Below are 25,721 nucleotides of genomic sequence, written 5' to 3'. Positions count from 1 at the left end.
CGCTTTTACGTGCGATCTACATCGCTTTTACGTGCGATCTATAATCTATAATATTTCCTGGGACGACTCAGTGATGAAACTTAATGACTAAGCAACAGCTATATCTTTCAATAGGTATATTGAAAGGTTCCTCCAGATTACTTCACTGATTGGGTACTGCCAATTATTGATTTGATAATGTTAATGTTAGTGAGTGGAGGGCCGCGTAAGAATACCATATTGCTAATAGTTGTGGGAAGAATGACAGAACCTTCAGCCACTTCTTCTCGCCCCACACGACGAAGGGCAAACTTCAGGAATCCTTCTCATAACTACGGCTCCTTTCATCCCGCTGCCCCTCCCTTCCCTCACCACTCGACTCAGACGACGCCATCTTCCCCCTACCCCTTTCTCTCCCCTTCGCGCTCCACGGCAGCGCAACAACAACCAAGTATGCGATCAGGGACGCACTTTTAGACCGCCGCCGACGGCGCCCGTCGCCTTTGTCACTTTCTCGCCCCTCGCGAGACTTGCCCCCCTCTCCACTCTCTTTTCCGCTCCTTCTCCTACAACCCTCTTCCACACTCCTCTCAGCCATCCCCTCCATCACCCTACGTGGATTCCGTATCCCTCCATCAAGGTGGAGGGATGATCCTGTTCTCCCTGTCCTCCCTTTCCTCTCTGTACTTCTCCTAAGACTTTGAAGAACCCATCCCGATTCTATTCTAATAGCGAGGGTAGTAATTGTCTTTGGTAAACTCTACTCTAATCTAAACTCTATATTTATCTAAGTTGAGTTTAGTATTAGGTGAACTATCACCACCCATCAAACTGACCTTCGGGTTGATAACTTTGTTTATGGTTTTTTTATATATATTTACTTGCACACTAAAAATGAGCACTTCGCCCAGAAGACCACTAAAATTGGTTTACTAAAACAGGCACTAAAAGAATTAGAAAAGGAATGTCGCGAACACAGACGGTGGGCCATTCATGGCCAGTAGGTGGCCCTTCATCGACAGAGTATGTATGTATTTTTACACACACACACACACACATATATATATATATATATATATATATATATATATATATATATATATATATATATATATATATATATATATATATATTATTATTATTATTATATATATATATATATATATATATATAATAATAATATATATATATATAATATATTATAATAATAATATATATATATAATATATATAATAATAATATATATAATAATAATATATATATATATATATATGCAAACGAAGAAGCGAGATAGTGCCAGCGTGCAAAAACACAGAGAAACGGGGAACAAATACTCATTTACATGGAAACAGATCTAAGGAAAAGGACGCATAAAGGACGAACACAAAAGACGTTTTTGTGTCCGTGTTTTGTGTTTGTTTTGGTGTTCGTCCTTTATGTGTGTTCCTATCCCTTTTCCTTATATCTGTTTCTATGTAAATGAGTATATATATACATATATATATATATATATATATATATATATATATATATATATATATATATATATATGTATGGTGGAAGAAGGTGCTCAGAGATGAAGAGGGACCTGATGTATAGTAGGATGTTGTGTTTTCATATGAGTCACAAAAATTTATTTAGGAGCTGTGTCCATCCAAAAACCTACCTTAACCGGTAGATTACCTAATAAATAAAATAAATATATAAATAAATAAATATATATATATGTGTATATATGTATATATATATATATATATATATATATATATATGTGTGTGTGTGTGTGTATGCATGCACACACACACATTTTCACCCACCCCTCAATCTCCCTCTCCCTCATACCCATACCCTTTTCCATGTTCTTGGCCTATCACTCATCTTTTCTCCTCAGCTTTCTAATCCTGGCGAGCCCGACCTCAGAAAACGTGTTGTTTTCTTGACTACCAACTAAGGGGAAGTACTCATTTTCCTTCTTATCGCCGAACGTGATCATGACCTCAGAACGTTTTAGGAATCAGGTATCTTGGGACGTAGCAGTATGTCGTTTTCGTTCTCTTTCCTTGACGAAAAGTGCGTGCTGTCTCATGAAAATAATATGGATGCTACCTTCGTTTTCTTGGGCACGACGTTAAATCTTGACTGTGATAAACGACTCGCATTTGACCATGAATATTTTATCGGCACAACAATTCCAGCTATCATATTTAATATATCCAACTCAATTATAAAATTAGATTAGTTACTCAGTTTATTGCCGGTTAATATGAAATGAATTGAATAAAAATCAATAGAATATTACCCATGTCAGAATTCAAATGTCCAACTGCCTAATTACGAGGGTCATCCGGAAAGTAGTACCCGTTCGTGAAATAAAGACACAAAAGTAAATATTAACAAACATAAAAAATTTTATTTGAAAGAGGATACTTTAAACTACTTCTCAACATAATCTCCAAGCAAATTAAGGCATTTGTCATAACGTGTGACAAGTTTCTGTATTCCTGCTGCATAGTCCTTCGCCGCCAGCTCATTGAGATACGCGAGGGACCCATCTTGCACAAATTTTTGCATAATGCAGATGGTGTTTAACAATTTCATGAACAATTGTTCGAGAAACATTGGGAAAATGCTCACAGATGTCATCAATTGTGACGCGCCGATCGTTCCTCACGAATTCGTCAACTGAGCTCACCAGTTGGTCTGTAATGACAGACGGTCTCTCCGAACGCTCATCGTCGTGTGTGTTCCCCCTCCCCATGTTGAAGTTGCGACACCACCGCCGAACAGACGACTCGTCCATTACATTGTCTCCATACACCTCCTTTAATTGGCGATGAATATCACATGGGCGAACTTTTCTTGCATTGAGGAATTTAATCACTGCCCTCACTTCACAACTGGCGGCGTTCTCAATTTTTTTAAACATTGTAAACAATCACAGAAACAACACAGGCAATGCTAGCGTCACGCAACTTGGCTCAGAGAAGGCAGACAAGCCACTGAAGCTATCTGACCTCGTCCAGCGGCTACTCGCGTCGTCAGCACTTCATGCGGCACGAACGGGTACTACTTTCCGGATGACCCTCGTAAAATCGTTATCCATATAAATAAGAGTATTCCCATTCGCTATCTCTCGGCTATAAAGCCACAATACTACTCTACAATCAACGAAAACGTGTTTGCAAAATTTCCTTAGATGTCGTAAGTTTCTGCCAACGCATCCGTCATTTCTTTTGAAGTTTATCGTTTGTAACGGAGTGGAAAATATGACCATCGCGACTTATCTTTTTTCGTTTGTTTCCGCACACAAAGTAAATCTCGAGAATCCAACAGCTCCCATTACGAGCTCGTATATTGTTTTGCCCGTACTCTCACGTACCGGCGGGGCGAATGGGAGCTCTGCCATGTGGTACCGTAAGCCTTCTGAGAAAGGGTTGCGCTCCTGAGGTCAAAGCAATTCTTACGATTTACGAGACTCGATTGTATTTTAAGTTCGTTAGGCAGTCCTGTGAACACTCACGCACGAATGATTTAAACACGAGTAGGGACGGCGAACCTATGGCGTGCTAACGTTGACAAGCCATTCAGTAAAAACAGCCAAAGTATTCATTTTCTCCAAAAGAACAAATATATAAACAAATCAATATCCTGAGCGACTTCATCTAATAATATTTTAACTTCAGAATAATTAAATATACATTTTTGACATTTTATTCAGCGGGTTGACATCGGATTTTTCTCATCTTGATATTTGAAAAATATACTCTACTCATTGATTCTGGAACAAAAGCGTGAAATTGTTTTTCATTAAAAACAAATTACAGTGAAAAATTTTCCTAAATAATTTCTTTTGCAAAATAATTTCATTGATTAAAAGAAACCACTTTACGATTCTTGGCAAAATGATGCAGGCGAGGACACACGATTGTCTTGTACCATTAATTGGCACATATGAGTTTATTCAGAATATTTGAGAGTGAACAGATTAAGGAATGAGTTACAAAGTTCACGTCGACCAATTTTTTTTCCCAAGTAGACCTGATAATGTACCTGGTGAAATCATTTCTATCAAAAGCCATAACTGAACAGCTGGTGATACCAGATTGCCATCATAACACTTTTATTCATTGCCCTAGTAGAATATATGTGACATCGCATCGTTAATATTCCCAGATCTGCTTCCAAAGGAAGGTCCTTTGTTGAATTCCCATCATTTAGAGATGATACGCTAATTGCAAGCTCTGTGTGCGATATTTCGTACTCTGGTTTGGGAAGCAAATTGCACAAAAATAAAATAATGAGGAGAATCGCGAAGCTTTCTATCCGAATAACAGAATCTCACAAAATGGATATGGAGTTGGAAGAAAGGAGCTAGAAGATAAACCCCGACTCCTAAAGCAAAACTCTATTCGCGAGAGTGAGTCTTCTATTTATTTCGCTGGAACATCCAAGATCCGTTTCAACCGGATTTCATCGGAAGCGGTAGTAAATACATCGTCACGTCGTACAATATGGTGTCGTGAGCCTGGGACGAGGGGATGGAGGCCAAATTCGTTTTTCAACTCTATGGAGAGGTAGAAGGATAGACGAAGGGAGAAAATTTTCTTAATCTTCGGACTCCTGAAAGATCGAGCGTGGGTGGTTGGGTGAAAGGGAGATGAGGGGTTTGGGGATAGGGAGAAAGCAAGCATTGGAGGGGCGTCTCCCCAAGCGTTTTAATCCGAGAGAGAGGCCTTGCCTCCTCTCTATCTCCCCTTGGCTCGAGAAGAGGGAAGGAAGAGGGGAGTAGGAAGAGAGGGGGGAGGGGAAAGAGGGAGATAGTCCGGGGAATGGGGTGGGCGAAGAGTAGGTAGTAGATGGAGGGGAAATGAGGGGCCGCGGGGAGAGAGCGGTGGGGGCGGCAAATAGTTAAATTGAAGAACTAGGAGTTAAAGTGGTGTTGGAACCGAGGCGAGACAGGGAAAAGATTAAAGACGGATTGACGAAAATAGTTAATTCCTATTGTATCCTATATAGGACGCCATATAACAACGAAAGAGTAATTTTGGGAAAAGGATAAAAGGAAGGAAATTTGCTCTAAGAGACTAAGGTAACTATGTTCATTGTTCCCCGGTTCAATGTTTTAGATGTTGCCGCATCTATTGTTCCTCTTAGTGTAACGTTATTTCAGGAGCACCTTCCCATTTCCCTGCGCTGTGAAGTCTTCCAAAGAACAGAGATTACAGCTCAACAATGGAGTGTATTATTAACGAGAGAGAGAGAGAGAGGAGAGAGTGGAGAAAGACGAGGGTGATGAAGGTTGCGTGGGACATAAAGGGCAGTTTGTTCTGTGGATGTGATGGAGCGATGACGTCGCGTAAATGGTTAATGCCCATCCTGCTCTAAAACATGTAGGAAAATAAGACTGGGAGATCTGGAAAAAGTTGAAAGGTACGATTACATTTCCATCCAATAAATTATTACGTTACATTTTTCTTTGTCCATTGAAAGGAATGAAATTTGATTTTTGGAACACTTGGGAGTCGACGATCCGTCACCATGAAAAAATTAAAACAGTTGATGATTTTCAAATTATTTCAACCTGATGTGCTCTTGGAATATTTTAATTGAAGAACGAAAAAAAAACTTTGTAGGCCCTAAAGTTGAACGGCAGTCAGGGAAGAAGAGGCAATTCTTTAATTTTCTCGCTGTGAGTAACCCGATGAGTAATTACTTACTCACCAACAGTCAATGCTTTAAAGTGCAAGTTTTAATACACAGAGCTAACTAATTACTTTTACTTTACCATCCATAGTTCACCATACCATATGATGCGGAAGCTCTAATAGCCAAGGCTTTTGTCAGGAGGGAATGCATACAATAAAATAGAACTTATGGAACCAGAAACTTTCTTCGTGTTCTACCTGACGGCAACCAAGCCGCATACGATATATTTTGTGTAAACAGTACAAGGTTCATCAAAACAACATATTGATATCAAAATGTGGTAAAAACAAAACGTTAAATTCGTAATGCTCACTCACGATAAATGACGATACGGACTCATTTGCAGTAAAATCTACTGAATTCATCAAAGGAGGAAAAAAAAATATTAAGAAGGAAACCTCCATAATATTTACGAATGCATCACCTACCACCTTGGTCAAAGAAATACTCGTGAGCTTGAAAGAAATCCCACGAAACCAACCACATTCCTTAATTTTAGATTTTTCCAGGTCATGATTTTTCACAAAATTCGTATGGTGGCTTAGAACTGAGGTAAAATCTCAAGAAATATACCTCCAGTATTATTAACAAATGTACATGTACATAAATGTAGCCTTTGGAAAAATGATAATTCTCTGTGTGTGCCAATTCCTTAATATGTACCAACTAGCCAAGTAGTTCAAGAGTGGAAGCTTTTGTGTGACTAAAGAGTCCCTCTCAAGATAATTAAGTTTCATTAAAAATAATGTATTATCAAATTGATCTCAGCGGCTCAATTCTCCTAGGTCAAAAAAATGACGCAACTGACGCACTTTGCATGGCTACTAATGACCTATCATATAATTCTCAGGGATATCATATAATTGTAACCTGTACATATCTCTCGCATCCCTCAGCAATGATTCCCATATGCTTTTTAAGAGGTGAAGATGTTATGTGGCCATTTACTCAGGCTTTCCAGTATTCTTCAAATCAAGAAGATATATGATTGACGCAAATTGATATGCAGACGATATGATTGACGTTAAAAAGTAAGGAAGAAGAATTTAGAGAGACAGAAGTTAAATATTCAACGTTCATTTTAAGTTAATGACAAATATACGTATTAAAAACCCGTAGGAATACATAATGGATTCACTATGTTTTATTTTCATACAATTTTACGCGTTTTTCTTCCATGAATAATCATCCCACATGCTTTCGGGTTTACTTGAGCCATTCTCAAATAATGCATAAAGAACGGACGCCATTTCTCACTGAATCCAACATAAGAACACTTCCAGCATTCCCCAGCAAAAACAAACAACTAGTATCATTTGGCTTCCGTGATAATTCAATTCCCACGTCGAGGCAACTTTGCTGAAACGAAAGAGTTTCACACGAAGGCTGGAGTAAATACATCCCTGAACCACAAACACAGAAACCGGACTCTTTCGAGCTATCAATACGAGGAATTTTCCTCAGCGGCAACAACTTATAGGATGTCCCCCATTCCTTTGGGAGGACACTTAATGAGGGGGAACTCAAAACCACATAAGGAAGCTCATGAGGGGCAGGGGGCAAGGGAGTGGGCCCGTAGTTGAGTTAGAGATGGTAGTTTGGGTGGGGTAGTGGGCGGACCGCGGGTTGAAAGGGCGGGCAGGGAAAGGGGAGGGGACCAGGGAACAGGAGATGAGAGAGACGAGAATGGAGAATGAATAAGGAATGGAGAGGGTGGGGGTGAGGGTCAGATGGCGGAGATGAAAGGAAGTGAAGGTAGGGAGGGAGTCAGGGGCGGTGGAAGTGGGGGTCAGGGGAAGGTACGGGAGGGACCGGTGGTGGAAGTGGAAGGGGCGAGGTCCGGGGTTCTATTGGTCGGTCGGAGATTATATTTATTAATGCAGGGTGGAATCGTGCGCGAAAAAAACCTTGTTCCTCCCTTTTCCACGATGGCCCACGTCAATACGTTACACCACACACATCAGTAAATCACAAAGCGGGAATGGGACACCGCAAAAATTACGAGACGAAAGGTCTGCTCATGTTACGACTCATTATTTGGGACGGAGTTTTATTGTCGCTCGCTCCGGACTTCAGCCACATCACATTCAATCGAGTCAACGAAAGTAGCATCAAGAGTGATGTTGATAATTGGGCGTTTTGACGTGGAACGAGTGACAGTAAATATATAACTCGAGTGTTCCCTGTAATGTCGACACTGCACGACATGAACGGATTACTCTAGGTGGGATTTTTCTAACCGGATTTCCCCTTTTTCGTCAATTAAAGGGGAATCCTTGGAAAATGAACACATGAAAGATGAAACATTATAACAGCAGTAAGAATGGTTAATGGATAAACAGATCCAGGAATGGAAAAAAAGTGCATTTGAAGTAAATGAAGTGGAAGGAGAGGCAGCGGAAGAAAGAGGGAAGTCGATAGTTTTGATGACAGAATGAAGTGGTCGGTAATTATTTTAATGTGAATTTTTTGGAAATTTCGAATGATGCTGCATTTGTAATGGGTTGAAAGGTATCGTCGAGCAAAAGAATCCTTATTTGGAAATTTCGAATGGCTTTCTAAAATTTTAGAGCACGTGACGATTTTTTCCCCTCAATTCTGCAGCGGGATGTGAAGAGCAGTAACTGTAAGCGGTCAAAAAACCTGACATATTGATGATACAAATGAATAGTGATGATAAAAAGATGATCTGAAGTGACAGGGGCGTCTACAAATGATATGATTGTACCCTTTGGAAAATGAGGTGATCCTTTTTACATTCGAACCAAGTTTAATGACATTTTTATTCACATCGACTAGCACTTCACGGAGTAATTTCCCTATGAGTTACGAAATTTTGAAATAACGGGAGAAAACATCGACGCTACATATAAAAAAAAGTTTCTTCAAGGAAAATAGTCGAAATCCCACGGCCTCGCTCGAAAATGTTGACCCTCAGTATGTAAAACAACCGAAGTGGCTCGGTTCAATGTGAAAAAAATCAAATGCTGCGAAAGATATCTAGAGTCCGCAGAATTTAAGCCAAGACCAGAGAGATTCGATCGGTTTGAAGAAGATGAACGAAATTATAACCGCGTATGGAGACGATAAAAAATAAAAGAAATTTACTAGATGTTTGGACGAATAAATGTTGTGGCAAATGTTTTTGCCTTCAACCTCATTGTATAAATTAAGAAAGTGCATTTTATATGAGACGATAGAATGCTGACGATTTCCAGACTTCACGGGATGAATACATATTGGGTACTATGAGACATAAAGAATTTCTACATTTTTGAAACACATAGAGTAAGTTCCATGAAAATTCTTTGTATTCACATCGTTTCATTTTTCTATCTTCAGCAAATGGTTTCACAATGATATGTTTTATTGTGGTCTAAGGTATTGAGGTATTGGTAGGTTTGAAAAATTACTTTTAATCGCAATGAGACGTCCAAAAAAGTCGCAGGCGAAGGTTTCCTAGCGACACGCTTCGTCGCATTATATTGTTGAGCAAGAAGAAGACTCTCCTGAAGTTGAACGGAAATAAATCTGATAAATCGATGACACACAATCTAAAGCTGCACCCCGCAGATGAAATAAAAGAAATGAGTACTGTTGGTAAAATATAGATAAAAGTGATGCGGCGGTTCATATGGCCATGACAATAAGTCTGGTTCCATTATCGCAGATAAGTAGTGTTGAGTTCGGGGTAACCCATAATCTCTACATTATTTTCATAGTCCGCAAAAATAGCCATCAAACAAAATTAAGCTCCCGCAAAATATGTAAGTAAATGAGGGAATAGTTGCATTTAATATAATTTTAGGCCATGCCCCAAAAAGTGCAGTTACCGCTAAAGTTTATAATCAGCGCACTCACGTAAAATAAATCCTGTATAATCCATAGATATGCTACACTCCTAACAGTTCACCGCCATCAATTTATTCTGAAATAGCTTCTAGAAAAATTTTCAGCTATTCTACTGTTCTATTACTAATTTATCAACGGCAAAATCCGGCATTAGTTATATGCCGGACTCTGCATATTGCAATTCACTGCGCAAGATTAGTTCTCAGGTTTAAAATGGAATAACTTTCAGAAAGCATTACATATACGTATATAAAACTGTTTTAGATCTCTCGAGGAAAGTGAAATGAACGCTCCTTATAATTTAACGCCGTTTGATTTCAAAAGAAAAGTAAATTAAAAGGTATTGATACTAAATCAACGAGAATGCCTTAGGAAAAAGAGTGGGACGGGGTGTCCGGCTGATTTCATCGCCAGGATGGTCTGCTTGCAAGTTAATCAAGAGTTTATGGCCCCCTACCTCATTAGAGTGGCGTCTAGTATTGCATGATACTTCAATAATTAGGAAGAATAGACATTTCACATAGCGAGAAGTGTTTAATTCCTCAGACGGTAGGAACGGCAGAATAATGACTTGACTGCTAAAGCGTAGCTCAGGATACGAGGACACACGAACAATAAAGCAAGTGACTGACGATTTACGTTCAAGACCGTACCCAAGGGCTGAACATAGGGTAAACGGTAGATTCTGGGAGGTCAAAGGAATGGATGCAGAGGGGAGGGAGAGATGGAGATGGAGGATGTGGAGGAAGTGGGGAGAGAAGTGGTGGAGGGTGGGAGATAGAAAGGGGGAGACGGTGACCGGGGTGGAGGTGAGGCGACGCCTCGGGGTTTTCCCAGGCATCATTTAGCCTGTTGCCGTCAATCAGACTATCCTTCTCTAGTCTTATCGGTCGCCCCGTTACGCCTGTTCATCAACGAAGCCTTTCATCGCCACACCACTTCGCCTCCATTCGGTTGCACTACCAAAATCGGGTCGCGCGTTTTACCAACCGAGGCACACGCCTCCCGACACCACCCCAAACCCCTCCTCCCATAGGTTGTCGTCCGCCCTACCCCTTCGCCCCGACTCCTCCCCCGGCCGCTGTCGGACCCCTTTTTCCGCCCCGTGAGTCCTCCGCTCCAAGGCTTGCTTCCGCCAGGATCACCACCTCATAAACTCCCTCTCTACTTCCCCCACTCCAGTGCCCTCCCCGTCTTCCACCCCACCTCCCGCTAAGCACCCCCCGCCACTTCTCCCCTCACACCCCCCTCAGCTCGGTTTGTTTACCCTTTAAAAACCCTCTCGCCACGTTAACGGGCCTTCTCATTCCCTGCGAGCCGTGTCCTCGGTAGGGCCCCATCGCCCACAGCCAAAAAGTCTTCTTTATATACATTCATATTTATTATATATATATACGAGGGTCATCCGGAAAGTAGTACCCGTTCGTGAAATAAAGACACAAAAGTAAATATTAACAAACATAAAAAATTTTATTTGAAAGAGGATACTTTAAACTACTTCTCAACATAATCTCCAAGCAAATTAAGGCATTTGTCATAACGTGTGACAAGTTTCTGTATTCCTGCTGCATAGTCCTTCGCCGCCAGCTCATTGAGATACGCGAGGGACCCATCTTGCACAAATTTTTGCATAATGCAGATGGTGTTTAACAATTTCATGAACAATTGTTCGAGAAACATTGGGAAAATGCTCACAGATGTCATCAATTGTGACGCGCCGATCGTTCCTCACGAATTCGTCAACTGAGCTCACCAGTTGGTCTGTAATGACAGACGGTCTCTCCGAACGCTCATCGTCGTGTGTGTTCCCCCTCCCCATGTTGAAGTTGCGACACCACCGCCGAACAGACGACTCGTCCATTACATTGTCTCCATACACCTCCTTTAATTGGCGATGAATATCACATGGGCGAACTTTTCTTGCATTGAGGAATTTAATCACTGCCCTCACTTCACAACTGGCGGCGTTCTCAATTTTTTTAAACATTGTAAACAATCACAGAAACAACACAGGCAATGCTAGCGTCACGCAACTTGGCTCAGAGAAGGCAGACAAGCCACTGAAGCTATCTGACCTCGTCCAGCGGCTACTCGCGTCGTCAGCACTTCATGCGGCACGAACGGGTACTACTTTCCGGATGACCCTCGTATATGTATCGGGTATTTACGAGTTGGGAAAAAGGTTTGTTTGCCTGCAATTTTAACTATCCCGCTGGACAGTCGCCCTTTCGGGGTTCGGCTGAAGTATGGGTTCCGCGCCTTTCATCCCAGCCTCAGTCAGCGTCCACTCTTTTTCCCTCCCGCCGAGAAATCGAGGAATGCTAAGGACTCCGTGGTATCATGCGGTGCGGAGGGTTTTATTTAATATTTAAGGTAAGAGCATCTTTCCAGTCCGGAGGAGGGAATCGTATTAAAACGTGGGATAGAGTCGCAATATAAGACTATGGTCATCAAAAGGAAAGAGACGCTGAAAGAAAACGATCATATTACGAGAAAGGAAAAAGGGAGGATGACGAAGGAAGAGGAAACAACGAAGTGGATTCGTTGGAAATATTTCTGAGGGAAATAAATGCAAAGTTCAACTTTCAGCTCTCTTCGTCCTTCAGATTTGGCATCGGAGCATTACTTTATCTATGGGGGATAGGAAAAAGAAAAATGAATTAAATTATACCGCCAGGACGCCGGAATACTTTTTTCTGCTATCCAACAAGAATAAGGCTCCCGTTTTTTTGTTGGAGTTCGTTCCAGTGTACCCTTCCTGGAGGCTTGCCAGAAAAAATGCGGTCCATATGTTTTTGATGTGGGATATTTTTTGTAGTCGCTCAGTTGAGACAACATCCGAGCGCTAAATGCGGAGTTGCAATCGAAAGGGAAGAGGATACGTGAGACTCATGTTTTCGAACTTAGGTCCTTGGATTTGCCGGGGACTCTCTAAGGCCTTCAAAATCTCAAAGCATTATGCGTACACATAAGCTAGGCTGACCAATAAATTGAGGCATATTTCCAGGACAAAAGGGAACAAGGGATCCTTAGGATCAGAGAATTGTCTAAATGATCACTTTTCTCATTTGCATCGTTTATAATTGCCAAGGGCAGGATAAAAATTTATCGATTTGCATCAACCACGGAGTTACTTAGGTGATAACTCCTATGGGTATTAAATACAATATGAGTTATACAAACGTAATGACTTTGGATCCCTTCAGATATTCAATGGTAGTTTTCATAAAAAGAAGTTTCAAGCATGCTTGTTCTCTATTATTAATAAGTGAGTAACAGAGAGTTTGGAGTAATTTCACCAATATAAATATTTGGTGAAAGTTAAATAACGAATATGTACTTGTACATTTATTTAAATGGAAAGCAATAATTTGTAAGTTTAATACAAGGTTAGTTTAATTTAAGATAAGCTTAATACACTAACACTTTAAACAAGATTATAATGGGTTTCATGACAATTAGATACGACTGCTTTTGCCATTTTCGAGATTATTCATTTCGGAGTAAATAATAAAACAGACTTTGCTTCTAACTACAGACTCAGATGAATGTTTATGTCTCTAATCTAAAAATACTACCATCCTGTGACCTTGAGCTTTTAGGAACGCAGTTCTCTTTCTTCATCTTTCTTTGTCTCACTTTGTTGTCGAACTTCCGTGCCTTGAAATTTGTGTTTTTCAAACAAATGTGCTCCCTTTGTTCTTCTAAACAGCAAGACTGAAAATCAAAAGCTTGTGCCAGAGCAAATAATTATTTTTATAACTTAACGGTCAGAAAATTATGCTAAACACATAGGTGTTAAATATAAAATTCAGAAAATTAGGGACATACATAAGGCAATGGAACAACTAACTTTAAATACTCGAGGCGGGGCTAATTTAAACCTCACCCACGGTTCACGTTTTAAAAATGATTCTTTGGCCAAGTCGCAAAACACAATTTCTTTTATTCGCTGTACCTTAGTCCCAGTCACTCAGCTATAAAAGACTTCGTTCATTTTTGTGAGCTTTAACTGAAAAGAACAACTCCCTCCTCTTCGAAAGGATACTGTCATTTAACTTCGAGAATGATAGTCTCGTCCGTTTAAAGACGGGAACCAAGAAGAATATACGAGAATAAGATCTTAAGCAATTTTGAATCTAGCCATCTAAAATAAGCAGATAAAGGATGAGTGATGCCTTCGGAACTTAAGATCAAAGTTAGACCGATGCAGTACAAGGGCGGTGGGGACATGAGAGTCATTCCCATGCCTTGCGGAATAACTTTGCTTTTAATAATATTAAAAAAAAGTACCACTCATACGCCTGACGCCGCTTTTAGAAACCTGCTGTTCACGGAGCATAAATTTATCCCCTTCAGGGTGCGCTGCGACATCTAAATTAGTGCGGTTTTTCCTAAATGAACATATCTTCAGCTCTCTTCATGGAAAAAAGATTATAAAATTAGTGTTGCCCGAATACGAATCTGATCTTCAATAAAATTTTTTTCTGGATTATTTCTAAGGTGACTGAATTAATTTGGACGATAATTCATTAAAACGTTGGGGTATACCAAAGAAAATTTTAGACGTTGATACACACAAACTATAATCGCTAGAGAAAATATAGATTTGTAAAAATCAAAAATACAGTATGAATAAAAAAATGCTTTCAGTTTACTTTTAAAGAACAATCCCGTAGTAAATAAAGTTCTCCAAGAAGAGAACATTTGGAATGCAACGAAAAAAGGCGACCTAATGTAAAATGGTACAAAATGTAAAAATGGAGCTAGAAGTAAATGGTACCATGCAGAATAAATAGAAAAAATGATACGTCTATGTTTTAAAAACAGTGTTTTGATACCTAAATTGGATATAAACATTTTTATCCAAATTTAATTGTCGTGCTTCAAAAAATACCTTTTAAAATAATGTTATTAATTAGAAAAAAAACTGAGTTTTAATTTTAATATAAATAATATCATAGACATTTAATTTTTAAAAAATATTTCACTAATTAATCTTTTTAAGTTTTACATCACTTCCAGCCGTCAATAGAGATATATTTTCATTTCATTGAATGCAATCCAAATTAAACAGATCATATAATTGACCACTGTATACTATACTATTCACTCCGAAAGTTCATATTTTAACTGACGCAATGTTTTACCATTTTAAAGGGTGCGATATGATGACATAAGTCGCGATTCTACCGCAAATCTTTTAACTAATTACTTCCCTTACTAATATTCAAAATTTCTGCTATGTAATCATGTTTCAATATCTTTAATCATAATTAACATTTACAGTTTTACTTAATCAATATAAGACTTTAATTAATTATAATTTAATGATATTAACCCAAGTCTCGGAATATTTATTTATTTATATTTTATCTCGTACTTAAATATCTTTAAATTCGTTCCAAGTTTTTTATGTTCTAAATGAATAATATTCTTACTGTTACACTGACAAATTAGGTGTACAGAAAGATTTAGGGAAGCTCGGCTGTTCTCAATAGATTTGGAATGAGAGATAATTATATTAATTACAGAAAGCTTCATTGTATGCAAAATATAAAGAACTCAAAGTATTTCCCAACAGTATTAATTAGAATTTAAAGAACATATTATGAAAAACACTAAAGCTTAATCACATGCTGAAAAATATAAAAAAATGACCATAAACTTAATGTAGTGAATATTTATTGAATTCCGTAAGATTTTTCCGATATTCGATTACATTAATTCATTGCACGTAATTGAATTAAGATATATAAGTACGAGTACTCGTATAAATAGAAACCAGTATACATATGTAGAAATATGTACGTAATTTCATATAATTATACATACGGTTTTCTATAAAACTCGCTACTAGGCAATGACTTCAATCCCTTCATCACCTCTCTCCCGCTATGCCACTGTTTCCGATTAAAGTCTTCACTGCTCACTTCACCCGTAACTGAATACTTTCCGATTCCGAAAACTTCCACCAAACTTCTGCGGGTTTACCAACCTGATCGTATGCGATCCAATCGCTTTTACTGAGATATTTCTCTTTCGTAAAAATCGATAACCAACTTCGAAAACTTTTTTAAAGTCGAAGTAATCTCTGGTACTTTCACAAAACTTTACAATCGGATGATTAATTTTGATTCCCTTCCAAAAATTATAAGTGTAGGCTTTGAAGTTGAGACGCTACGTATCAATTTCCAAATCATTAAGGTTTTGGTCTCAATCCGAAGGCATAACTTTCCCTCTCTCACACATTTAATGGAAGAAAACACTTTTAACTGAGTAATACTAGATGAGATTGCAAACTGTTAAGTCTGGCAGTTCCATCAGATTCGCAGTTGTAACTTTAAGTATTTCTTTGGAGATGGATAATAGCATTTTAATATTTGAGTAGAAACTATTAGTTAATTACGTCTTATTTAATCCATTTTGTTCAAAGTACTGTGTTATCTTCTTAAATCCAAATACTTTTTTAATTAATAATGCTGAAGATAATGATAAACAATACCTGATGGAAGGAGGAGAATAGCAAAATGAAATAAGGACAATTTGCACTTTTCCACAGTTTATTTAACGTACGACGCGTTTCAACTCACAGAGTCATCATCAGGTACAAGCTTGTACCTGATGGTGAACTTCCACGACCTCAAGCCTGAATCTGTTGAACTTATTGTAGCTGATGATGACTCTGTGAGTTGAAACGCGTCGTACGTTAAATAAACTGTGGAAAAGGGCAAATTGTCCTTATTTCATTATTTCATTATTTCATTTCATTAATTGGCTTGTACCTGATGATGACTCTGTGAGTTGAAACGCGTCGTACGTTAAATAAACTGTGGAAAAGTGCAAATTGTCCTTATTTCATTATGATGAACTTCCACGACCTCAAGCCTGAATCTGTTGAGAATAGCAAAAGATAAGATAAATGACAATGAATTTGTTAAGTCAACGAACCAAACTTTTTAAAACTATATTTTGAAGAAAACACGATGGATATAATTTATTTTGAAAAAAGAACACTATTGAGTGAAAAAGTGAATAACAAAGTCAAAAATTAGAAGCCACCATTCAATGGAACAGATTTACTGAGAAATAAAGTAGTTTGCTTTCCTTTAATTACTGAACTAATTCTCAAAGAAAGTGGTCTCACAATTATCCTATACAGAATTGATCCTGGTGTTATTTTTGGATTTATTCTCATGTTTCTTTCACATACCTTCTTAATGAATATTCATATTTGAGTTATACTCTTCAAGTCAAGCATGTTAATTTCAAAAGTTAAAATAAATAAAAATCAGAAATTCACAAATCCTACCGTTTGTATAGGAAAAAGAATATTGCCTACTCAGTTGAAGAAAAGGAGATTAAGGAGGTAAAGCTGCATTTTAATTAGTCTGTGATGCATAATGTACAACAGGTGTTATTCTTTAATCAAGTTAAAGTGCTAATTGAATTTCTCAAACAACTATTACGTCGGTAGTGATACATTATATATTTTTATTAAAGTAGGGGCAGTTTTCCTCTAACTGACTGGCCGCAACGAGAAGTAAAAATCCCGCAATCATCAGATTCCGAGCTCTATCTACATTTATCTTTCCCTACACGAAACTCGCAACAAGCACTTCGCATTTCCCACTCCTCCCTGCTACTCTCCCCGAGAAGAAACATCACTTGCGGTGGATGTTGAGCAAACGGACACTTAACTAACCCCAAGTTGACGACCACGAAGAAGGAACAAACTAGAAGTGACGCAAAGAGAACAGGACATCGTCGCCTCGTTTCCCTTCTGGGTCAAGAGAGCAAGCACAATATCCGCGGACGCAATAGGTACTGGGAATGGGTTTTATCATCTAATTTTAAACTTTTATATTTTCGGGGAATGTTCGAGGGGGAAAATTCAAACTGGTTGCCACCAGTTTGTGCACGCATGCGAAACATCTGACATGGACACTGCTGAGTACTTTTTGGCAACACGTCTTCATCCCGGTTTCAGTAATTTGGATTCATGTTTTCAAGTAGTCAGATAGTTCATTTTATCTCTTTAGATTGTAGCCCACGACTAGTTTACAAATTATCATCAAATTTTATTTCATGTTGTTCGCGGATTAAATTGATCAGGAATATGAATTGTTCTTTAGCATAAAAAATGTGACCTTACTCAAATATATTCATGGACTTTCAAGTTAATATTCATTCAATATATCTGCATAAAGAATATATATATATATATATATATATATATATATATATTTGTAAAAGTGTGACTGTGTGAATTTGAGTAAAGGTTAGACTCTTTTCTCCAGCGGCCACTATTCCGACCTTGATCCAGAAGGCATAGGAAACGTTGTGAATTGTGGAAATTCGAAAGTCAGAATCTTCTCAAATACAGAAATATTTTGTTTTCATGACTAGTTCGTGCTCCCTAATTGGAACTTCGTACGCGCCAAAGCTTCCCTAAATGCCATTTGCATAGGTATTCAGCCGAATCTTGGCTCAATGCTTTTCTCTTCATCCTGCGGATATTGCTTCATCACATCACGTGGAGTTACAAGAAGAAAATAGGTTAGGCGGAAGATATTTGAGGAGAGAGAATTCGGGATGATATTAAAACTACCCCCATTTCGCGTTACCAACATCTGAAGAATTACAGGAATGAACAGACAGGGCAGTTAATTGGTAGAGAAAATGCAGAAAATTGAGAGAACTGCAGAAGGGAACGGTATTACTTAGGTAATTGATGTTTTAGTCATGCGACCAAAGTCGAATTTATCACCGACCTCTCCGATTGGCCACTCCATTTCTAATACCGATCCGGGAGTCAATCTCATGGCTTTCAAAAAAATCCTTTGAGTTCGCCTCCCATTGGGCCAACAATTGCTGGCAAATGAGAGGAAAGATTCTCCAGTTTCGAAGTGTAGAACTATACCCCGCATTCTGACAAACTACACTTTTACCATCATCTCGCCGAATCAGAGTACCATTTGTATGAACAATTAATGCGTAACCAACTAATATTTTCTTCCTTTGAGATTTTCTGACGTGCCAACTGTACCACGCATGTCATACTAGATTGCGTCAGTATTGTGAACCATGGGCCAAAGTTGACACCAAGTAAGCATACATGTCATATATCAATTTATTATCTCTGATTCTGAATTTTTGCCGTGATATTAACACGAAATATTGGGGCTTAAGTCCAAAGTTGCAAATGCAAAGTCATAAGAATACCTCATCATTTCTCTAATCTCCTCCGAATGGCGAAAAGGAAACGAGAAGAGGCGATTTGGGCGGGTTTCGTGTCGGTTGGATTGAGGGAGAGCGAGGCGGGAATGACAGTAGGGCAGGAAGAAAGTGTGATGACTTGGAAGAGTGTGCTATCGCGTGATCCTCAGGCCTTGTCCTTGGGTCTCGTGGAGCGTCGGAAAAGAGCCTCAACTTCCTCGATGGCTGTCGACTAATCCAAGTACGAGCAGCAATTGCCAAGAAAGGAAGTCGGACCGGATCGTTCTCCTCTCACAGGATGAGTGAATGATCGTATGCAGGCTGTCCACTACGTTCCACGAGATGGTCAGACGGGATTGAAAAATTTCGAATTAAACCTTGTAAAGAAATTAGGAGATAACGAAAGCACGTAGATGAGTAATTTTCTATAACCATCTCCTTTTTCTATACGAGATAGACGTTCAAAGTATTTCTTTACGATGGTAAATATTAGGGTCAAAATGTTTTCATCAATTTTTCATAGTTTTCATTAATTTTTCATAGTACTATACGAGTTTAGTCGCGGTGTGTTTTAAATGTACTGCAAATGTATAGTTAACCGTAACAGCCAAAGTCTAATGCTTTGTTTTTAAGACAGGCTTTTTGTGAAAACTACACTGCTCCGGAATGATGCATATTTGAATCCAAAGTGACCTCTTTTCTAATTTTAAGAAAATTGTAATAATTTGAGAAAAACGCTTCAGCTAATAGCTTAAAAATATTCGAAATTGATGTCATAAAAAGTACAAAAGTAGCTAAATTATTAATTTCAAAATATTTCCTACACATACATAGCATTGCAACAACCTCAACATCAAATGATAATAATGTAAAAACGATATTTAAGGAACACACTTCCTGAAACAATTCAACGTGCTGCAACTATTTAAGTATTTTTTTTGTTTCGGATCAAGGATAAAAATCTTGGGGTTTTTCATGAAATTTGCTGATTTACAAAAAATATAATCAAATTACTTCATCAAAAAACTTCACTTTATTTAGATATAATGATATAATTTAGTTGTCTATTGAATAGAAGATAAATGAAGTTATGAGATCTCTTGAGAATTAATACGAGGGTCATCCGGAAAGTAGTACCCGTTCGTGCCGCATGAAGTGCTGACGACGCGAGTAGCCGCTGGACGAGGTCAGATAGCTTCAGTGGCTTGTCTGCCTTCTCTGAGCCAAGTTGCGTGACGCTAGCATTGCCTGTGTTGTTTCTGTGATTGTTTACAATGTTTAAAAAAATTGAGAACGCCGCCAGATGTGAAGTGAGGGCAGTGATTAAATTCCTCAATGCAAGAAACGTTCGCCCATGTGATATTCATCGCCAATTAAAGGAGGTGTATGGAGACAATGTAATGGACGAGTCGTCTGTTCGGCGGTGGTGTCGCAACTTCAACATGGGGAGGGGGAACACACACGACGATGAGCGTTCGGGGAGACCGTCTGTCATTACAGACCAACTGGTGAGCTCAGTTGACGAATTCGTGAGGAACGATCGGCGCGTCACAATTGATGACATCTGTGAGCATTTTCCCAATGTTTCTCGAACAATTGTTCATGAAATTGTTAAACACCATCTGCATTATGCAAAAATTTGTGCAAGATGGGTCCCTCGCAAGCTTACAGATGAGCACAAAACCAAGCGTATGGCTGCAGCACTGACGTTTTTGGGACGTTATTCTGATGAAGGAGACTCTTTCTTGACTCGCATAATTACTGGTGACGAAACATGGGTTTGTTATGCATCACCTGAGAGTAAACGACAGTCAATGGAGTGGCATCATGCTCATTCACCAAACAAACCAAAAAAATTCAAGACAGTTCTGTCCACCAGGAAACTCATGGCAACCATTTTCTGGGATCGACGAGGTGTATTGCTTATTGATTTTATGGCCCGTGGAGACACTATTAATGCCAATGCGTATTGTGAAACATTAAAGAAATTACGGCGGGCAATACAAAATCGGCGGCGAGGTCTATTGTCTACTGGTGTCATTCTCGTTCATGACAATGCCAGGCCTCATGCAGCTGGGATAACACAAAAACTTTTGCAGCAATTCAAATGGGAAACTTTCGACCATCCACCGTATAGCCCGGACTTGGCCCCTTCAGATTTTCATCTCTTTACAAAGCTTAAAGACTTTTTGGCAGGAAAAAGATTTGACAGCGATGAAGAACTTAAAGAAGGAGTGACCCTGTATCTCAATGAGCTGGCGGCGAAGGACTATGCAGCAGGAATACAGAAACTTGTCACACGTTATGACAAATGCCTTAATTTGCTTGGAGATTATGTTGAGAAGTAGTTTAAAGTATCCTCTTTCAAATAAAATTTTTTATGTTTGTTAATATTTACTTTTGTCTTTTTATTTCACGAACGGGTACTACTTTCCGGATGACCCTCGTAGAATCTTTGTGAGAGATAATTTTACTCGTAGAGAATGAAATACAAGATTTTTATAAAAAGCATCGGTAAAGAGTGTTTCCTGACGTGTGCGTGAAATGCAGATTTCAGATCGTCAGTTAATTGTGCGCATGGCCGCAGTTCGCATAGGTATTGATAATATGATATAGTACACGTTGATAATATAACAGTGCACACCACTGAAACTGGCAATTATCACTGAAAATTTGACGATACGAAAGGTCTACGCTGAACTTGTCCCGAAGATCTTAACGGGCGGCCAAGATCACAGTCGAGTGTCTGTTTGCGAAGACCTACTTCAACGTCATCGCAACGATTTCCCAACTCCCTTACAGTCTCGACTTGGCACCAGCAGACTATATTCTATTCCAAAAGTGCAATCCTCCCTCAAAGGATACAACCATGGGACCCCAAGTGCCGTCAAAGATGCTTCCACGCTTACTCTTAAGGATCTTTCGTAGTCCGCCTATTAGGGAGCCTTCGAGTCGTGGAAAAGCCACTGGCAAAAGTGTGTCGGCACTCAAAGGATGTAACTTGAAGAATATTGAGGCATTGTAGCATTAGCTGAGAAAAACTATTATTCCGAAACGTTTTGTACAAACGAAGAAGATGAGTAAAGAAAAGGTAAATGTGAAACTTTAATTCAGAAAATTATCCCTTGTGAAAATGAAGTGCTTGATTAAGATTAAACTTCCCTGACTAGCTCGTTTAATAAGTTATCCAGATTATCCATTTTTGGGAAATTAATTAACAGAGAATCTCTTCAATATGCAGAAATATTCACTGAAATTTTAGTGGATTTCAACTACTTGTATTTAAATCTCGCAGTAAGCCTTCACTTACGTTTTTGTCACAAATTTGAGAATATCTAGCGATTTGACTCACTTTCTAAACAAAATAACTATTTTAGCCATTACTGTATAAATAAATATTACAACAATAATCATTTTCATAGCTTTCATGAGTGTCAGATTAACGCATAAGAAAGATTCTTTCCTATTTACATTCCTTGAGAAGTATCTCAAAAGGAGTACCTAAGAAATCGTTTCTTGCTGTCTTTGCCAAAGAAAAATATTGGTAACTATTAAATACTACCCCTGATGGTGTGGAATAAATGCAATTTTTTTGTGCATCACCATTATATTACCATTTTTAGAGTTCCATTTTTAATGAAGTTTTTATTTTCAATACCAAAATGCTCAAAACACTTTAATGAAAAGTACGACTATACCTTCTGTATTTTAAGTCTTTTGCGTCGTGAAATTAGCCCAAGGGGTCCTCTGGAACCACAGCAACGTTCTTGATGAGATCGAAGATTATATAAACTATAAATCTTATCTGAAAGCGACTTTTACCACGTAATTAAAGCGGGCGAAAGTGTTTCATTCTTTAATAATATTTTTTTCAAACGTGGCAAATTTAATATGCAGGTTGAATAATTTAAAATATAATATAAGATATCAAGTAAGATTTCCGTTGAATAGAATGTGTTAAACTTACAAGAACCTGAAGAAACTTCCGTTTTTCAGGAATAAAGCCGCATTAAAACATCATTAAAAGGGTTAGTTTACAAAGAACGTTCTAGTACTTAGATTGGTACCATGTATTCGGTGTAATTTCATTTGGTCACGCAGTTAATTTATCGAGTAAGTATAATAAACATATAAACATACCAGGGCAAGGACAATATTCACCACCTTCGGAATGCCTTCAGAGTATATCTGAGATGCACCTTTGTATTCTCTAATAAACAATCATTTAGAGAAGAGACAATTCGATACTGACCTTGACCGTTGTAGGCCGAGGGCTGACGGGTTGTCCGATGTACAGCGACTCCGTCCTGTTGGGTTGCCTCAGGGACGGCAGGATGTCTTGGCCCAAGCCCCTCTTCCTCAGCAGCACCTCCTCGAATTGTGGGTAGCCCGGGGGCAGGGGAGCGGGTGCCGCGGCCCCTTGCCCCGGGCCCGCCGCCCCGAACAAGAGAGGCGACGTGGCGGCCGCTACGCCCATCATAACGGCTCCGTTGCCGGCGGCGGCAGCGGCTGCGCCCGCCTTGACGCCCTCCGCAGCCGTGCCCAGAAGGGACCGCCGGGGGCCGGAGCCGGCGGCCTCTGCGGGGGTCGGGGTCGTATTCCTCGCCATCCGAGTGGCCTGCGTCCCAACCCCTATGCCCCCTACGCCACCTGCCCGGAGAGGGGACAAAAGACGAGCCATATGTGAGAGCACTTCAACGATGATATCGGGAAGACCAAGTGCATGCCCAATAACGGGTACTTTGAAAAACTGAGATGTTAATCCAACGGACATATAAATGGGATCATCTACTAAGAGTGGAACTAACGGGAACGTGACCTTCTCATATATTTAATGCATGAATGCTCTTGCAGACCATACTAATGACATCCGATTTTGCGCGAGACACTCATTAATAACACATAAAAGCTTCAGGCCGCGGAAAAAAATGAAAAATATAGGTTCTATTTTGAGTCTGAAATAGTATTTTTGTCCGATAATTTTTATTGGATCGGGTATTAGTGATGGAAATTGAGTTTAAGGTGTTCTCATGCCTCAGTTCTCATGCTGAAATAAAATCAATACACCATATGATTTGAAAAATTTCGAATAAGTGGAATGCTATAAATGAACAACACCAGGTAAGTAACATTTTAAGTTAGAGAATTTCCTAATAAGTTAGTCAGACCATCAGACTATTTGTTTTTAAGTACACAAAATTGGGGATTGAAAGTTATATATTTTGTAAAGTTACGAGCGCTTCAAAATACTTTCTAGAAGTAACTTCGAGTTGACTACTTGCAACGCTATTAAAAGAATATTAGAAAAACGTTCCTCGTGTGGGCGGAGATTACGGAGTTGATGAAGGCACCAATTATTCCTCTCTATCAGCCATATAGTATGCTTCATTAAATTCCAGCTAGAAAACATTTAAAAGAATCAAGTACTATCGTTTCCCTTTCAGCTAAAATTACGGTCACTGATGGAATAGTGATTCATACATTATTGGCTTGTAATTATTTTTATTCGCGCTATATATTTATTCCGTTTTTAATCGAGCTATTTGAAAGACATTACAGGGACGAGGATCGACGGCTTCATCCTCGAAGATGAGATGTGAATTTCGAGTGCGAAATGATTGACGCAGGTGAGAGACAACTTGAGAATAAAAACGCTCTCATCGATCCTCATTCAAGTAATTTTGAGAAGTCGGGCAATGAAACTTGCTGCGCAAGGAAATTCAGTGGCATAAAAACTTATGCTGAAGATAATTCAGCTGATCGGAATGAAGAAAGAATAGTTTACGGAAAACTACGCTCTTGAAATAAAAACTTTCAAAATTGTGCTGACCATTTTCTTTCAGTTGTTGTTCATGCATCGTTCACAATCGATACAATTCTCCACTCTACATATAAATTTATCACCATTTTATCATAGCATTAAGAAATTAAATTTTCAAAACCAACACCGTCGCCACCCACCTAGTGCAGCCGCAGCGGCTGCCGCGATGGCCCCAGGATTGTCTACCGAGGGCGTTCGAGAGGCCAGCCGAGATGCGGCCCGCGTGTATCTGTCCACGGAAGAGTCCCGGCTGGGTGGCCTCTTGTAATGGTCGAAGTGGTCGCTCATCGCCTGCTGGAAACTGTATCCAGGTGGCTCGGCGTCCGGCCTCGCCCGCGACCCCCTCGTCAAGTTGGACGAGCTCCTCTGGGCCGCCGCGGTGCTCTTCTCCTGCAATCCGTCCACCATCGAGGTGTCGTCCTTCGTCGTTCCAACCACGCCTCCACCGTTCAACATGTCTGCATTCTGCGGGGAGGGGGAGCGAGAGAGCGTTGGAAGCGAATTGCAGATTAGGAGGGTATTCATTCAAGATTTGAAAGGGAAAGGGAAGGGGGGTGGGCAAAATCCAAATTGAATGAATGCTGACTATGTTCCCCCCGCCGGGGAGAATACAGTGGAGTATAATTTCAATGTATAGTAATCATTAAGTTGATGACTCTTTAAATACACAAGGCCAATAAAAAACTCCCTCGTCTCAATAGCTTTAAAATTCTGCAGTGGAAGCGGACCCTGTACATAACACATTGAAATAAATACATATATACCTTTTACAGTTTCCAAAGTATTTTATTTTATTGAACTATATCACCAGCCCTTAAATAAACAAGTGTAAAAATAACTTCTACTCTTGGAATGGAAGAGAACGAAATATTAGATACCCACTACGGATACTGGGTAAGGTGTCTGGAATTAGATACTCATTGAGAGTAAATAATGGTTATATGTTAATGGTAATCATATCGCTGCGCCACGTTTTACGATAAATTATTTTTTGTCATCATAATTCTTTAAAATATCTCATTGATAATCAAAATTTATTCTACAAAAAGAAGTATTTTTACACATTGTTTTACCAATCGGACGGAAATAATTCAAATTTCAAGTTTGTTATAATGCAGGCTTCTCTTGGAGTTATATTTTTATT

General features: G+C 39.1%; 1 protein-coding gene and 1 long non-coding RNA gene across 3 annotated transcripts in view; one reads left to right on the top strand and one right to left on the bottom strand.

The window, feature by feature from the left end:
* jp (junctophilin) overlaps positions 1 to 25,721 on the bottom strand; it is a 290,663-nt gene that overhangs the window by 26,675 nt on the left and 238,267 nt on the right. Inside the window, exons 9-10 of the mRNA XM_071593616.1 lie at positions 24,718 to 25,042; positions 23,009 to 23,406 (exon numbers count right to left, since the gene is read on the bottom strand). Coding sequence (XP_071449717.1) covers positions 23,009 to 23,406; positions 24,718 to 25,042 — 723 coding nt within the window. The remainder of the gene's footprint in view (positions 1 to 23,008; positions 23,407 to 24,717; positions 25,043 to 25,721) is intronic.
* On the top strand, positions 4,932 to 6,351 carry LOC139695052 (uncharacterized). 2 transcript variants are annotated; one of them, XR_011702262.1, is made up of 4 exons: positions 4,932 to 5,068; positions 5,150 to 5,369; positions 5,470 to 5,668; positions 5,774 to 6,351. It is a non-coding gene; the product is annotated as an uncharacterized lncRNA (long non-coding RNA). The 2 variants fall into 2 exon arrangements; XR_011702260.1 differs by lacking the exon at positions 5,774 to 6,351 and having other exon boundaries at positions 5,470 to 5,688.

This window comes from Hetaerina americana, unplaced genomic scaffold (genome assembly GCF_022747635.1).
Source record: "Hetaerina americana unplaced genomic scaffold, ioHetAmer1.1.p SCAF_1, whole genome shotgun sequence".
In the NCBI taxonomy this organism is placed as follows: Eukaryota; Metazoa; Arthropoda; class Insecta; order Odonata; family Calopterygidae; genus Hetaerina; species Hetaerina americana.
This window is presented reverse-complemented; position numbering and strand designations above follow the sequence as displayed.